At 42.3% G+C, this 17093-nt stretch overlaps 1 protein-coding gene across 1 annotated transcript in view; it reads left to right on the forward strand.

Moving 5' to 3' along the window:
- The first annotated feature begins 546 nt into the window (after window positions 1-546).
- The window catches only part of LOC137430182 (uncharacterized), a 66579-nt gene continuing 50032 nt past the window's right edge, over window positions 547-17093 (forward strand). Inside the window, exons 1-2 of the mRNA XM_078781062.1 lie at window positions 547-689; window positions 8040-8367. Of these exons, the coding sequence (XP_078637188.1) occupies window positions 675-689; window positions 8040-8367 (343 nt within the window). The 5' untranslated portion in view covers window positions 547-674. The remainder of the gene's footprint in view (window positions 690-8039; window positions 8368-17093) is intronic.

Genomic DNA, 17093 nt, shown 5'->3' on the forward strand with positions numbered 1-17093 from the left:
TGCCGATAACAGTAGAGGTAAATCCGAGTGTACAGTTGTCAATTGTGAATAGCCCCGATGGTCAAGGGGGTAAAGGATCCGTATTATGTCCCATATACAGATACATGTCCGCTATGTCCCACATGTACGTACATATTCGAGTTGCCATGCCACTTGTAATTTGAAGATAACCCTTATCACGTGTTCTTAGTGGCCAATCCGAATTGCCCGAGCCGACAGTCACGTGCTGCTCGCAGTCCAATCAACGTATTCCTCCAGGGCGTCCATTGCTCCACTGTTTTACTTATCCCAGTTGTTTCTTCGGTTCTCTCCGTCACCGACGCTGTTACTCGAGATTTAATTTTATTTTTTTATTTGAGGGGGGTTTTTGAGACAGGCTAGTCGCGCTGGTATAGGGGTCCGGTGAGTACACGGTTATGTCCGCTGTTTTCGCGTTCGTGCGTGTGGCGCGGCTAGTCGAGGCGTTAGGCCTAGCCTCCTCTCTCTTGATCGTAGAAGCGGAGGGAAGGGGGAAGAGGAGAGAAGCAGGATGAGGCATGAATTATTTGTGGAGAAAGATCGGGGTCGCGTCCTTTGCTACGCAGATCGAGACAGTCCGCCGAGGGTTTGGCTCGGGGGGTTGTATAGGCCTACTCTAGGCCTGCCTAAAGTCCCCTTTTGCCCCTTGTAATTGTATGTTTCTCCGAAAGGTGAGCTCTGTCTTGGTCACAGGCACAGCTGCATCCCCAACTCACCCCCACTTTCTTGATATGCGTCCAGGTTGTAAAACTGCATTTGGTTCTTCGGCTTTACTTATGAGGTTTGTTATATTGACTGTAGGTTTCACATTGTTCTGGAGAATAGTTTCATGCAAAACCATAATGTCTATATAGATTATAGTATAACAGGTGTGTGTGTGCGCGCAACTGAGGTTGTGGATCTACTGATGTACCATCTATTGATGTGGATCTACTGATGTACCATCTATTGAGGTGGATCCATGATTGAGGTTGTGGATCTACTGATGTACCATCTATTGATGTGGATCCATGATCGAGGTTGTGGATCTACTGATGTACCATCTATTGATGTGGATCCATGATCGAGGTTGTGGATCCGCCGTTTGGAGAGGTCCTGGGCTGAAAGGATCGAAACCTCGAGGAGGAACGGTGCCCAGCTGATGATCCGTGCGGTCGGGAAACGAGTCAATTGCTTACGGGTTAAGGTTCTAACTTTAGGTGGAGAAACGATGTTTGAGGTTTACAATTTAAATAAAGTTGAATATGGGATGTTGTGAAATTGACATCATTTACAGTGCAATCCTATAAATTATTTACGTTTAGAACAACCAATTGTGTGTGTGTGTGTGTGTGTGTGTGTGTGTGTGTGTGTGTGTGTGTGTGTGTGTGTGTGTGTGTGTGTGTGTGTGTGTGTGTGTGTGTGTGTGTGTGTGTGTGTGTGTGTGTGTGTGTGTGTGTGTGTGTGTGTGTGTGTGTGTGTGTGTGTGTGTGTGTGTGTGTGTGTGTGTGTGTGTGTGTGTGTGTGTGTGTGTGTGTGTGTGTGTGTGTGTGTGTGTAAAAAAAAAAAAAGAAGAGAGATAAAATTGTAAGGAACAGAAATGAAAAAACGAGATGTGTGTTTTGCCTTGGTTTGTATCACCTCTGACTACCTTTGCAAGAGCAACCCTGGTCGACTGAGTTGGGAATTTTTGATTAGGTCACAATGTGGAGATGGGGCCAAAAACGAAAAATCACAATATTTCAAAAAGTTGTGGGTGGATTATAACAATACCTGGTGCATGAGTTGTGTAGGTGACAAGAACATGCTCATGCCAGTTGTGGGTGAGAGGTATTGTTGGTCCTTTAAATGTGTGCGTTGTTTTGTGGATTAAAAGGACATCCTTTCTCATTGCGTATCCATACTCGTTACAAGTTCAGAATGCAACTAAAATATTCCATTCTTGATCTTCACTAGGCTAACGTCACAAAATAGGATATTTTTCTGAATGAAAGACGTTTAAAGCGGATAGAAAATGGGAACATAGACATTTGCATTTGTCTTTCTACACTACTGCAATAGCATGTCCAAGTCTTTGCAATGTTAATGTTTTTACAGTGACTTGATATTGCTCTCGCTTTCAGCGTTAAACCAGACTTTATGAAGACGAGCAATATTTATTTGATGACCAAATGTTTGTTTTTAACATGGGTAACAGCTGTTTTGTTTTGTGATTATGTTCAAATATATATTTTAAGAGAATTTTGATAAGGGAGCAAATCTCAATCGATGTTGGAGTATTTTGCTCGCTTAGTACCTCCACCACCGAAGGTGGATGGAGGTTATGTTTTCACTCCTGTTTGTCTGTGAGCAGGATCTCTTAAAAAGTTATGGATGGATTCAAATGAAATTTGGTGGACATGTTGCGTGAGACGAGGACAAATGGATTCGATTTTGGTGAAGATCCGGATATGAGAGTTTTAAAAGTGATTCTTCACCTTTGAGAGATAGGGCAAAAGAAATGTTATATGGTACAATATTTCAAAGTTGTGGATGGATTCGGACAAAATTTGGTGGACATGTTTGGTGTGTCACAATAAAGAATTGGTTTGATTTTGGTGAAGATCTGGATCTGTAGATTTTTCTTGTGATTCTTCACGATTGAGAGATGGGGCCAAAAATGATTTACTGTATTGCATAATGTCTCAAAAAGTTGTGGACGGATTATGACAAAACTTGGTGGACAAGTTTGGTGGGTGACGAGAACAAGCCGATTATATATACAGTGGAACCTTGACTTACGAGTTTAATTCGTTCTGTGACCGAGCTCGTAACTCAATTTGCTCGTTTCTCAAATCAAATTTCCCCATTAAAATGCATTGAAATGCTATTAATCCGTTCCAGCCCGCCAAAAACCACACCAATTTTTTTTTTAATATGCAGTATATATAAAAATATCTCACGCTTTATATTTCACCTGAATGCAGCATACAAGTTGGCAGGATGGCCTGGACTGGAGGTACACACACTTGACTCTAAACTGTCCAGCCTGGGTTTGAATCCCGACCCAGCTATAACCTGTCATGTCGGTGTTTCACAGGCAGGGTGATTCATCAATGTGTGTACCGCTAAACTGGGCGCCCCGTTTGCGTCCCATTAGTTGTTGGATGTTAAGAATCTCACCGTGTCTTCCACAAAGAGAAGGCGAGCTATCGCCGGCACTCTGAACAAGTTGTGGCCTGGCATGCTCTTCTCCTCTGCCGTTATATACGTCCTCCTCGGCATCTTTTTCCAGAAGAGCCCTGTCTCGTCACAGTTGAAGATTTGCTGGGGGATGTATCGTTCGGCTTCTATCAGTTCGGCAAAAGTTATAATAAAATCTTCAGCTGCCTTCACATCTGCCTCACCAAGTCGACAACACGCACACCTCGCTCATGTTTTTCGACGATTGCGTGTTTTATATCCAAGCACATCATCCTCTTCTTCTTCTCAGTACTGCCCTTGGCACTCAATTACTTAGGACCCATGGTTAAAACTAAGAAATTTTCCAAAATAACCAACATGCGAAAACAAAACAGCAGCGATATACGGCAGATATGCTTGCACGGCAAGATAACCACGTGACCGGAACCCACCTGGTGGCGGCTGGCGTAAGCTCCAAAATAACCAACATGCAAAAACAAAACAGCAGCGATATACGGCAGATATGCTTGCACGGCAAGATAACCACGTGACCGGAACCCACCTGGTGGCGGCTGGCGTAAGCTCCAAAATAACCAACATGCAAAAACAAAAAAGCAGCGATATACGGCAGATATGCTTGCACGGCAAGATAACCACGTGACCGGAATCCACCTGGTGGCGGCTGGCGTAAGCTCAAAAATAACAAACATGCGAAAACAAAACAGCAGCGATATACGGCAGATATGCTTGCACGGCAAGATAACCACGTGACCGGAACCCACCTGGTGGCGGCTGGCGTAAGCTCGTAACTCAGATCTCGGCTCGCATCTCAAAGCAATAAACCGCCCGAGCGACGGCTCGTATCTCGGAAAACTCGTAAGTTGGTGCACTCGTAAGTCAAGGTTCCACTGTATGTATATATATATATATACACACACACAAGCTCGCATATCAGCACTGGGTGGGCTCGAGCTTAGAGCCCGCATATATGTCCCGAGGCCACGCCTTGCCCCCGGGCGTGGCCGATCGGCCGAAAGGCGGGGCATGCATTTCAGTTCCCCGCCTGGACGCTCGCGCCACCCACTGGTGCGTGGAATTATTGACCCTTGTGCCCGCCACACGTGTCCTTCCCCCCTCCCCCGCCCGGCAACGCTGGGCACTTCTGCTGGTAACTAATAAAATAAAAAAGAAGAAATATCTCTCGGTAATTTCATGAAACTCGGTGGAATTGGATGAAATTCGCTTGGTGAATTCACTCGGTTTATTTGGTTCGGCTCGGTTCACTCGGTTTAAAGAAAAAGCGACAATGTCGACATGTTGCCGTCTGTGTCATTTTGGGCGGTGTATGATACGTGTTGGGCGGTGATGTGGTGTATTTTAAAAAAATATATCTCTGCATTTTCCCGCGTTGCTGACACCGAGTCTAAAACCATCAATAAAAATGAAATCAGATGGTGAGTTAGATTGGAGTTAAAGGTGTGAGAGAGACTCAAGAAGACCTTGAAGTTACAGGCGTTTGAGATTTCATTTCGTTCTATAAACGGAAACTTTCATCGGATTTTCTTCCCGTTTTTTATCTACCGAGTCTAAAACTATGTTAGCGACTGTTAAAAATGAAATGATATATCCAATTAGAATTGCAATAAACTTGTGTGAGAGAGAAAGACAGCACGGGCCTAACTAAACTGGCCTCAAAGCTATTCGAGGAGGAGTGGGTGGAGCTACTCTGCAAACCGAGTAAGCCACACCCCCGGACAGACGTCCAACAGACAGACAGACAGACAGACAGACAGACGATCACCTACGCCTATTATAATATAGATTTTTTTTTTTTTTCCTCGTGTTTTTTTGTGGGGTTTTTCCTCGTTTTTTTTTTTTTTTTTTTTTAAATGTGGCTATGACTTTCCTTAAGCATTTGGGTACAGAACCGTCAAGTTCTGGTTGTTTGGCTTCCATCCTGGCCAATCAACTTTGGACATGCTGCTGCAAGCAATGGCTGGAGCCTCAATTCAAGCTCCCCTCCTGATATGGGTCATTGAGGATTTAGCTGACCTTGACCCTTTGGCAACCTTTCAGGTGCTTATTAGTTATTACCCTCGCCAGAGGAGAGGAGAGAGTATGGCATTTGAGTCCATTTGTCTGTCTGTCTGTCCGCACAAAATAAATATTATTTTCTCTGCAACTGTTGGTCCGATTGACAGAAAATTTTCACCATAGGTGTACCTCCTGCTGTATAATTTTTTAATAATTATGACAGGTCACGTGGCATGGGCGCCATCTTGGAAAAACCAAAAACTTTGCACCCTCTATATCTCCGAAAGCACTTTAGAAAAAATTGAGACATTGCTCATTGTCAAGAACTCTCCATGGGGAATAACATATGTTAATGATGATGTCATAGGTGCCTCCATTGTGACCTCATAATTTGACAAGTACAAAACTTCATCCGACCAAGATGAAATTTATTGAGTGTCATCTGGGGATGCATTGGTGGAGCAAAATAAGGTGACGTCATCGTTCACGTGGTTCAGCCGCCATGTTTGTTTTAATTTTTTTTAAAGCCTTTAAAACCACTAAAAACACATCCTGGCAAGGGTCTGCAATCCCTGATTGCTCTTTCTTGTTCTCTCTTGTAGTTGACTAAAGGTTGCATGAAAAAAAAAAAAATTGGGAATATGCGTAAGGCCACAAATTTGCCTTCCTCTAGTGTTGATGTCATGTTTGTTGTATCATTTTTGTTGTGAGCCATCATGATATTATGGTTCAAACTAATGGTGCTGGGGTCAGTCGTTTTTCACCTACAAACTTCACCAACTGCATCTTCACATGAGTTGGTGCAAGGTATGCCTTGCCAAGTCAATGTTTCTGCAGCAATCATACAGCATTGGGATATATTTGTCAAGTCAAATGGGTAACAAGTCACAAAAAAACGAAAAAAAAAACCAATAACTATATACCGATAGCGGACGTGTAAGGAGTAATGGCATAATATAACAAGAATGGCACTCGGTAGAGTGTATGCTTTCACCAGGCTGAACGGTTTGCCTTTTGTTTCCCAATGATAGGCCGGAACTGCATCCAGACCTGAAACGATATCCAATCTGCTTGTTCTTGTCACCTACCGAACTCATCCACCAAGTTTTGTCATAATTCGTCCACAACCTTTTCAGATATTATGCTATACATCGTTTTTTTGGCCCCATTTCTCAACGGTGAAGAATCACTTAAATATTATTGTATCCGGATCTGGAGCTTCACCAAAATCGAATCTATTCGTTATTGTCACACACACACAGCATGTCCACCAAATTTCATCTGGATACATCCATTATTTTTTTGAGATATCCTGCTCACAGACAATCGGGTGAATATATAACCTCCATCCACCTTCAGTGGCAGAGGTAATAAACTGAATGAACTTTCTCGCTCCACGGTGGCATTGTTTGAGTCGTAGAGTGGTGGTTGTGTTGGAACTATGTCAACAAAACAAGAAAATTCGGGAGAGGGGTCTGGGAGGGATTGGGGATACCAAAGTAATGAGAATGAGAAAGCAGAACATCTTTCTCTCCCCTCCCTCCCTTGTACCCAATTAGGCTTTTCGAACATGTACAGAGTCAACCTCTAGTTGCATCCTGTTTTTTTTTTGTTTTTTCTCCTTTGCCTCTTTCCATTTGTGTAAGCTTCCTTTTTCTATCATTTATTATAGTTCTGTAACTTTCATGAGACTGTAATTATAGCTTAATTACCTCTGCATTCAACATAAATGGTTTAATGATGCATATATACCTATTTATTTCTATATGTATGAATGAACTGTACACAGATGTGCTACTTGTCCTTTGATCTCATACTATTCATTAAATTCCATTGTTTCCTTGTGCTCTTGTGTTACATCCATGATGCATTCCCATGTTTGCTTCTTTAATTTGCGCATTTGGCACCTCACATGGTTTTCCTCATTAAAAAAAGAAGAAGATTTTGATGACGTGGACATTTTGTAAAACGACAGATTGCCCCTGTGCAGCCCACAGGTGTGCGTAGTGCACGAAGGGGATGTGTCGGGGGAATGCGTGGTTAGTGGAGGTGTGTCGGGCTGTTTTGGGCTTCTTCTTCCGGAGGCTAATATATGGTTGTGCTTTCTGCAAGTTTGTATTATATTGAAACAAAAATGAATTTGTTAGATTGCAGGTAAATCTACGGTAAAGCTCTCAACAAGACTGGAGTTGGTACATTTTATACATGTTTGCATCATGTGTAGGATATTCTCATAAAGATAAATACAGTTCTGAAGATCCGTTTTGATCATATCAATGTGCTGCTATCTTTAAAAAATAAAAAAAAAACTTTTATAATCCTTTGGAGGAGTTTGTGTTTTCATTGCATGTGGGGTAAGGCCATATCTCAAGCAGCCTCAACTAATTGGTCTTCGAACATGCTCTGATGTAAGCCTTTATGTATTGATTTTGCGCCAATTTTGTTTTTGGGCCATTTTCGTTTCACGCTTTTGTTGTTCGGGAGATAATAAACATCTGCATCTGTCTTTGAGGCTTCAAATGAGCATCCATCACTGTTCCTCCATCACCATGCTGTAGGAGCAGAATGAAAGAAAGAAGAAATGTAGGAGAAATCTCCCTCTGCATGGTTGTAAAAAAAAAACCTGTTTGGGTTATTTTGGGTCATTATAATGATGCATTAAAGTACCTCCTATACATGTTTTGTGTAAAATAATAGAAAATGCACAACTAAGTGTATCATTTCATCAAGTCTGCAATATATACAGCCTTTTTATTTGTGTAGTTGAACTTGGTAATGCAAAAAAGCACGAAGATGCTTGTTTAGAAGGATTTGATAAATTGTACTGAAATTTTGATCTGTTCCAGAAGAGGAAGAGCTACGCCCACATGGATCTGTCAGATAGTCCTGCAGAACAACCTTCTCAAGGGACCATGGAAGAGGACGATGATTATGAAGAAGAAGATGAGAGTGAAGAAAAAACTGATGAAGATGAGAGTGACAGAGATGATGGTGAGGAGGAAGGTGAAGAAAAACAAGACGGCGAGGCATGTGATGAGGGTGAAGAAACCAATGGTGATTGTGTTGATGATGAAGAACATGAGACTGCCTTACAGGAGGAGGATGATGATGATTGTTCAGAACGGTCTACAACCAGTGGAGATGAGAATGAAGAAGATAATTTGGTAGAACCGGGTAAGTGGAGCTGCTGAAAGTAGTCATTCGTTTGTAATGCAACATTTAGTTGATGCCGAGTTGGTGTACAATATTTGTGATTACTGATACACAAAAGTGGCATTTAACGAGTTATTCATTGTTTCCCCTACCAATATTTTTATTGTTGATTGTCACAAACGTCCCCTCAACCCCCTTTTCGTCCCGAGGTTCAGAAGTGCAGATAAGTGAAACAAAGACACAGTATAAAACACATGGACACTGCCAGGACTTCCAGTAAAGAAGTCGGAATTTCAAAAAAGTGGATCTGGGGTGAATTAACGGGGGTAGAAAAGATCAAGGTTTTGGATGGGGGAAGACGAGATGGTGGTGGACAGCTGTTTTAAAGACCTCGAGGGAGGAGTGGGATTGAATAGAGCGAGGGAGTTTGTTCCAGAGGTGGGAGAAAAGCGGAATGAAAGAGTGAACGTGAATAGAGAGTCTTGATTTTGGCAGTTTAACCATAAGAGGGTTGCAGGCAGATCTTGTGCTACCTGTAGGAATATTTGGGGGACAGAGCACAGACAGAGCTGGGGGATGCCGGAGAGGAGTCGGTAGAAGACAAAGACCACCAACCTGCCTGCGGTGAGTGAGTGAAAGGCCCTCGGAGTTAGCTTCATCGCGGGAGATTCCAATGATTCTGAAAGCTTTGGTTGCAACAGCGTGAAGCCGAGCTCGGTGTGAGGAAGGAGCACCAGCCCAGAGGGGAGAACAGTATTACATTGAGCTGCGGATGAAAGCCTTGTATGTGGTGAGGCTCTCAGGTTTGCCAAGGAAGGACTTCGCACGACGGATGATGCCCAGTCGGCGACTGGCTTTGGAGGCCAGCTTGGAAATGTGGTTTTCCCAGGAAAGATCATGGCATATAGTGAGACCCAAAAGCTTGAACGTCTTGGAGAGGATTGTTCAGAAAGTAGATGGGAGGGTTTTCCAGACGATCTTTTCGGAGAGACATAGTGAGAGTGTGAAATTTGTCAGGATTGAAAGACATGTTCCACTTGTTTGACCAGTCTGTGATTTTTGTCCAGGTCTGCAGAGAGTGAGGAGGCTGCAGACTACCGATCTGAGGGATGAGGTACGGAGCGGCAGAGAGTGGAGTCATCAGCAAAGAGATAGAGAGGGTTTTCCAGAGAGTCGGAGAGATCATTGATGAAGACAAGAAAAAGCACAGGGCCCAGAACACTGCCTTGGGGAACTCCAGCCTGAACAGGAAGGGGAGATTAGAAAATCCGTTCAGGGCCACACGCTGACTACGACTAGAGAGGAAGTCCAAGTCAGCAAGCCATGCGTGGAGATTTCCATGGATACCATAGGAGGTGAGTTCGGAGTGCAGAGCGAGGTGCCAGACCGTATTGAAGGCACGTGATATGTCAAGGGAGACACCTCTGATTTCCTGTTTGGCATTATGGACCTCTATCCATTGTTGAGACAGCAGAAGCAGCATGGCCAGAGTAGAATGACCTGGTCTGAATCCAAATTGATGATCCGAGATCAAGCCATTGGAGAAGAGGAAGGATTCGATGTCGGAAGCGATGATTGATTTCCATTACCTTGCTGATTATTGGGAGCAAGCTGATTGGTCTGTAGTTGCAAGAATCTATTTTTGCACTTTTTGTGCAAAGCGGTAATGTTGGCTGATTTCCAAGCTGATGGCAGATGACCTTGAGCAAAAGAGAGGTTGAAGAGAACAGAGAGACAGTGAGATAGAGCGGCAGAGCAGGATTTTAGGACCCGTGGGCTGATGCCGTCTGGTCCAGTTGCAGAATCAGAGTCGAGGTTTGACAAAAACTTCTCCACCTTGTCAGGAAAGAAGGACACGAGTCCTGGAGCAGCTGGGTTCGACTGAGAAAGGTGGGTACAGAGACAGACGGGTTTGGGACACAAGATTTTGAGGCAAACACAGAGTTGAGGCATTCAACTTTTTCACGTGCGTAGTCAGCTGTGTAGCCGTTTGAGGTAAGGGAGGGGATGGAAGGGGAACAAACACCAGAAACAGATTTGACCAGAGGCCACCAAGATTTGGAGGAGGGAGACAGGTTTGAGAGTTCAAAGTTTCAGTGTTTGCATGATGAGTGACCTCGTGACCTTTCGCAATGACTTGTGCGTGCGTGCATTCCATCCACAAATCGTATAATTACTGCTGGCAAGCTGATATCAGCCTGATGTTGGCTTAGCGATTCGGGTGCTGGCTTGGGATCCTAGGATCCTGAGTTCGAATCCCGGTCGATCGTTGATTTAACGCCAGGGGGATTGACTCAGCCTGTCATCCTTCCGAGGTCGTCAAATTGAGTGCCAGCTTGCTGGGATGAATGTGCCTGTGTGTGCCCCGCTTTAGAATATGTACACAGTATCCCTGCATGTCGTAAGAGACGACTAAAGGGCGTCCGGCCATAAAAACATTGCCTCAAAAAGGGAACCATAATGATTGTCATGGGGCCCGCAAGGCTAACCCCCCGCTCTAACAGGGAAAATGGCTTTTAAAAAAAAGGGGGGAATTTTTTTTTTGGCAAGCTGATATCCGGAATCATGTAGAAGCAGTTTCATGAACCTCCACAAATCATATAGTTGTTGCTGGCAGGCTGATATTATCATGAATCCTGTAAAAGCAGTTTCATGCTGCAACTGCTTTATAGCCTTCACAGCTACTGATCCAATCCATTGTGTGTTTGGCTCAGTAGCTGTGAAGGTGTGCCATGAACAAATCGACATTGTTGCTCGGTATTACGACTGCATTCATGAATAGCAGTTCCTGATTTGCAATCGGCAGTCACATTGTGCTGAACATTTATCGCGTCGTCCATTGTCTGTGCCACAGCATGAGTTCAGAGATTGTAACCGGAGTTCAGTTCCACAAAAGAGAAATGGAGTGGGTTGATCAATTACTTTGTTGAACGCTCACCATCTCACCAGAAAGGAATAGTGCTGGGAGAGACAGTTTGCCCTGATCTCCCTTGTATTTATATTGAAATTCTACTTTTTGTATTATTGGGTTTTTTTCAGGGTCTTAAGTCTAAGGCTCATGGAGGAGCTGCAACACAAATCACTCGGACACAATCAAACTAATATGAGAGGATGGCGGACTTTACTTAATGCAAACGCAGCCGCTGGGCTTGGGAGAAATGATGCAACTTCCTGGGTCACTCAGCTGCTGAGATACTGAAAGAGACGATCTTTACAACCACTATTCTCTCCACACAGTGGGGAAATTGAGGAGACATCTCCCTCCACACGTATGTCAACCCATGAGGTTTATACCTGCACTATCCTCTTAATTGTTGAGCATCAATCAAGGAAACAGCACGTACCATGGTGTTTAGTATGAATCAAACCACCAGCCAACCAGGCTCACAGCGGACGCTCTAGCCACAATGTTTCTGAGTGGTAAACACACCACTGACCGAGTCCAGTAATCTTAGCATTATGCTGTCACCAATACTAATGCAACTTGGCCTGCCAATAATGGTGATGGTGTTTTTTGGAGATCGGCATAGCTTTGACTCTCTATCAATGTGAAGACCAATAGGTAGTAAAATAATACTATTTCAGATTCGATGGAGTGGAATGTGATGTTGCTCAGGTTATAGTAGGTATTAAAGTAAATTATTACGCTGTATTTACCCTGCTCACACGAAGCAAAGAGCAGGGTTAATCAATTGGTTCATGTCTCTCCATTATTCTGTCTATCTTATCAGTTTATGAGTGAGGAACAACTTATTTACATCAAATGTTATTTTGAACACTATTCGGAACTTTAATAGGAAGACAACACTTTTGTTTTATCGTACCTTTGCTCTGAATTTGTCCTGATCATGCATGTGCAGAGAGGAGTGAGATAATATTTTTACTTTGCTTGGCTGGCAGACAAACAAATTGAAAATCAATTCAAACAGGAAACTTGCTGTTGTTATGGACATCATAATAAACACAAACAGCCATGAAAAACGAATATATAACCACCTTTAGAGGCCATTTTTCCCCGCAAAGCGGGGGTTGGCCTTTTTCGGGAACCGTGGTTGTTGTTGTTTTTCGGTCCCCTTTTTGAAGCAATGTTTTACGGCCGGATGCCCTTCCTGACGCCAACCCTTTTTGCCGCCTTTAACGACAAACAGGGAATTACCAGTGAACTGGTACTCAATTAGCCGACCTCAGAAGGATGACAGGCTGAGTCAACCCCCCTGGCGTTAATTCAGCGATTGACCGGGATTCGAACCCAGGATCCTAGGATCCTAAGCCGGCACCCTAGCCGCTAGCCCAACACCAGGGTTCCATGAAAAACGAATGTAATATGTTAAATAAGGTGATGTAATAGACACTGTGGAGAATGGCGGTAAAACCCGGAATTAATTTATTTGAATGACTTTTACAATCTTTATGCCTCCGTGGCATAAAAGGTGGTTATTTTAACTTATATTTATACTTATAAAAGTAAGTATACTTATAAAGGTTATTTATACTTATAAAAGGTGGTTATTTTATATATTCTATCTAAATTGAATTATATACTTGAGGACTGTAGAACACCAATCTTCTATCTTAATAGGCCTACTTCCAGGAACCTCCAGTTTTGCAGGACTTGAATTTAAATAAAGATTTAATGGATGGTGTTTGGGACTGCTTTTGGCTTATTTCAATAGCAATAAACTTCCGGTTTTTTTTGTTTTTTTTTTACGATCGTTAAAATTCTTATTTTATTAAAATTGAAGTAACATTGCGCAGGGCATCATGTTCCATAAACTCTAGTTTAATAATGAATTATGATCCCAGTACACACGATCCTTTGCTGTTGTTTTCACGTGCAATCACCCTAAAATACGCAATTTGGTGTCTGTCTGACCGCGATACATTCCCGCATTATTTATTCATTCTCAACCAAACTTGACCGGATGGCTAAGGATCACATGATTGAGTTTGTAGCGCCTTTATTTGTCATTGCTTTGATGAACGGACCTGAGCGTAGATCTACTGTAATCTATATACACTATACAGTATATATATCCTTCCTGCCACCTCCAATGCATTTTTCCAAGGCCACTTCGAATAACAAAAGTAATAACTAAAAAACATCTGAAAATGCAAAGCCCGTCTGCATCTGCTTTGTGTTCAATTCAGACTTCTTCTTCCGTATGTTAAACATGACGAAAACGGCTAAAAACTAGAACGACACTCTTCGACATCACGACGTCGACCGATATGCCTCCGCCCACATTATTACATCGTTATAATACTTGTACCAAGTTTGCTTGAAATCCATTCAGCTGTTCTCAAGTTATCACATTTTTACATGACCTTTGACCTCTTGCCCCCACAGTCTAATCAGCTAATCTTTACATCATTAGACATATCTGTACCAAGTTTGAATTAGATCCCTTCAGCCATTCTCAAGTTATAGACCGATTAGGACTTTGACCTTTGCCCCCCAAAATCTAATCAGTTAATCTTTACATCATTATACATACCAGTACCAAGTTTGAATTGGATCACTTCAGCCGTTCTCAAGTTATAAACCTATAACAGACTTTTACCCCCTGACCTTTGACCTCTCGGCTCCCAATTCTAATAAGTTGATCTTTACATCATTATACATACCTGCACCAAGTTTGAATTATATCACTTCAGCCGTTCTCAAGTTATAGACCTATTATGGACTTTGAACTTTGCCCCCAAAATCTAATCAGTTCATATTTACAGCGTTCTACATAAGTGTACCAAATTTGGTTAGAATCCCATCACTGGTTCACAAGTAATCGCGGTAACAGGATTTTTACCTAACATGACCTCTGACCTTTGGCCTTCAAGCTCATGACCCTAAAATCTAATCAGTTCATCTTTACCTCATTATACATACCTGCACCACGTTTGACTAAGATCCCTTCAGCTGTTCTCAAGTTATCGCGGTAACGAAAACCTATCACGGACGGACGGACAGCCGGAGGGACGACCTGAAAACATAATGCCTCCGGCAACTTCGTCAACGGAGGCATAAAAAATACAAACAATTGATGATTTTAGGTGATCATTACTTTTGACCTCAAGCTATATACGTCAGTGACCCAATCTGCAAACCCTGCCCAAATGTGTAGTCAATTGGATAAAAATTGACGATTTAATGCAACCTTGACCTTTGACCTTTTGTTCTAGAAAAAACAAAACAATCAGCTTCTAGCTTTTGATTGGTGAACCAATTCAGTGACCCAATATGCGAATTCTTAAAATTTCCGATCATCATGAAACTTGGTTAGGTGACGAGAACAAGCCCATTAGACTTTTAGACAGTGGGGCGATGGCTTATTAATGTCTTGGATAAATATTTTCGTAGTCTCCCCATTGGCATTGGAAATAAACTTTATAAATTGAATTGTCAATAGTTACCAAGGAAGAAAATGCATTGTTCCCTATTTTTTTAGTGCACATTAATTATATAATCTATTAATTAGTCAAATTGGCAATATTTTTTTTTTTCCTTGCACTATTAAAGTATTTACAAGGATGTAGTTTATTAGAAATGAAAATATAAACATAAATTTAATTATAAACCATAAAATTGCCAATTTGAATGGAAAAATAGTGATTTGGAATGTTCCATTGTTGCCAATTTGATGATTTAGTGCTATTCACATTAAGAAATATAGCTGTGAATGAACTATATCTCGCACTGTGACAAAAATGGGCTCAAAGTTTGTAATTTTTTTTGCTCTTTCTGCTCATGTATGTATGATGTTTATGACTGTAACAGTTATTTCACCAAACCACTAATACGTGGGGTTCGTCCTGGATGGGTTAACCTAACCAAAGATTATTATAATTTTGTAATGGACAGTTCATGAAAACGCATTCAGATCATTAAACACAATCAAAAATCTGCACAAAAAAGCGACATAACTTGTCTGATCATGTTATTACCAATTTATTTAGTAAAATATACTAGGTGAAATTGCCTCGTCATATATAGAGTAGCATACACTTTATGTTTGTATTATATTATTTTATACTTGAGCACCTTACTTGCGAACTTACAGGTCCTCTCCATATTCCTCATCATCATCTTCACCATTGTCGGGGTCTGCTGTCTCTTCAATGTCTGTTGGGAGCTGAATGTTCTCACATTTCTTGCACTGGCACAGATCTGTACATCTCAGTCCAAGAGATACAGCATGACTCATCAGCATTTGGAGGTTTACACTTTGATCCCCTACATCTGCAGAATGCAAGTACTAGAACACTTTCAGGAGCTGGAGCTAGGTCCATCCAGTCAATTGTGAGCTCATTGCCATCCATCTTCCAACCATTGCCTGCAGGAGATGGCAGATCCTGGTGTTGCACCAGGCTTTTCTTGTAGATGCTGGCTTGATAGTTAGCTCTCTGGATGTGCTTTTTGAGGGAGTCCTGGTTTGGGGGCATGACACTTTCAGTTCTGGTTGCTGTCTTCAACATGAGATATCTCACTTAATTTACTGAAGTAATTTCCTTCTGCCCATACAGTAGGCATACAAACTCTTCCAGATGACTGACCATCTCTTCAGATATGTCATAAGATGTACCAAGTTCCTTGAATGACTCTATAAGGGTGGGATTCTTCTGCAGTAGTTTAAAGGTTTGTTTCCCCTTTCCATAAAAGGAACTGACCGAATCACAACCGGTGAAACAGTGGAATCCTATGAGAGCTTCCGTCAGTTCATCTCCCAACTCCTGCTGAACAGCACCGACATCAATTGTGCGCACTTTGTCCTCTCTACCAGTATAAAAGTACAGCGGTGAACTGATTTGATTAGTAAGTCCCAAGGCGATCACAAATACATCTGTATCTGGGCTCCTGATGATAACTGGTGGGCTGTTACTTGTAGCAGCTGTGTACTTGGCGTGTAATAGCATGCGAGTATCTGCTTCCTCGTGATCACAGGATAATTATTCTATTGCTTCAAACTTGACAGTTCCGTCTGTGTCTGTACAAATTGAATGACATTTGTCTTCATGGGCTACAACCAAGTGAATTCCTTTGAGCTGGTCTGCCTTGCATCTCCTCCATTCTGCCACAAGGAATTTCACCAGCTGATGCTTGTTGTGGCCGTTTGCGAGGAATTTTTTCCATTGCCCAGGAATTTTTTGTTCTGGTTTTGCGATCTTTCTTTTTTGTGATCCACTGGCAGCTCTTCTTTTGCGCTCTGCATTTTTAATGCTGACTTCAGGGTAGGTGTCAGTTACAAAGTGCATACACTGAGATTTGTTCAAGAAGCTGATGTTGACCAGTTGCTTCAGTATTTTAACAGCAAGCTGCCCAAAGGTCTGTGGCATATTCTTCTGGTTTAGTTGTTGAAGAAGCGCCATGCCATCCACAATCCAAACACCACATTTTGGAGGCCCCAGTGGTATCTCACCAGTTTCTGGCACTTTTACCTCTTCTAACATATGAAGGAGCTTTGCCTTGTTGGTTTTGACCAAGCAACCATCACTTTTTGCTATTGGAAGAGGCAAAGGCCCAAGTGAGTAGGTCATCATGTTTTGGAGGTTCACACACCTCACCTTGCCAATGATCACAAGTCTGGCAAAAAGGTCCCTGTCACTCTTCAAGGCAACCTCTTTCCCTCTCACACTTGAGACCACTGTCTTTGACATCTCAGTGAACGTTTTGAGCTTTGCTTTTGGTAGAGTGTCCTGGATAGATTTCTCCTCGTTCTGGAGCCTTTCTTGGCAATAATGAAGAAAGGCAGCAT

This window comes from Myxine glutinosa, chromosome 6 (genome assembly GCF_964187855.1).
Source record: "Myxine glutinosa chromosome 6, kmMyxGlut1.1, whole genome shotgun sequence".
In the NCBI taxonomy this organism is placed as follows: domain Eukaryota; kingdom Metazoa; phylum Chordata; class Myxini; order Myxiniformes; family Myxinidae; genus Myxine; species Myxine glutinosa.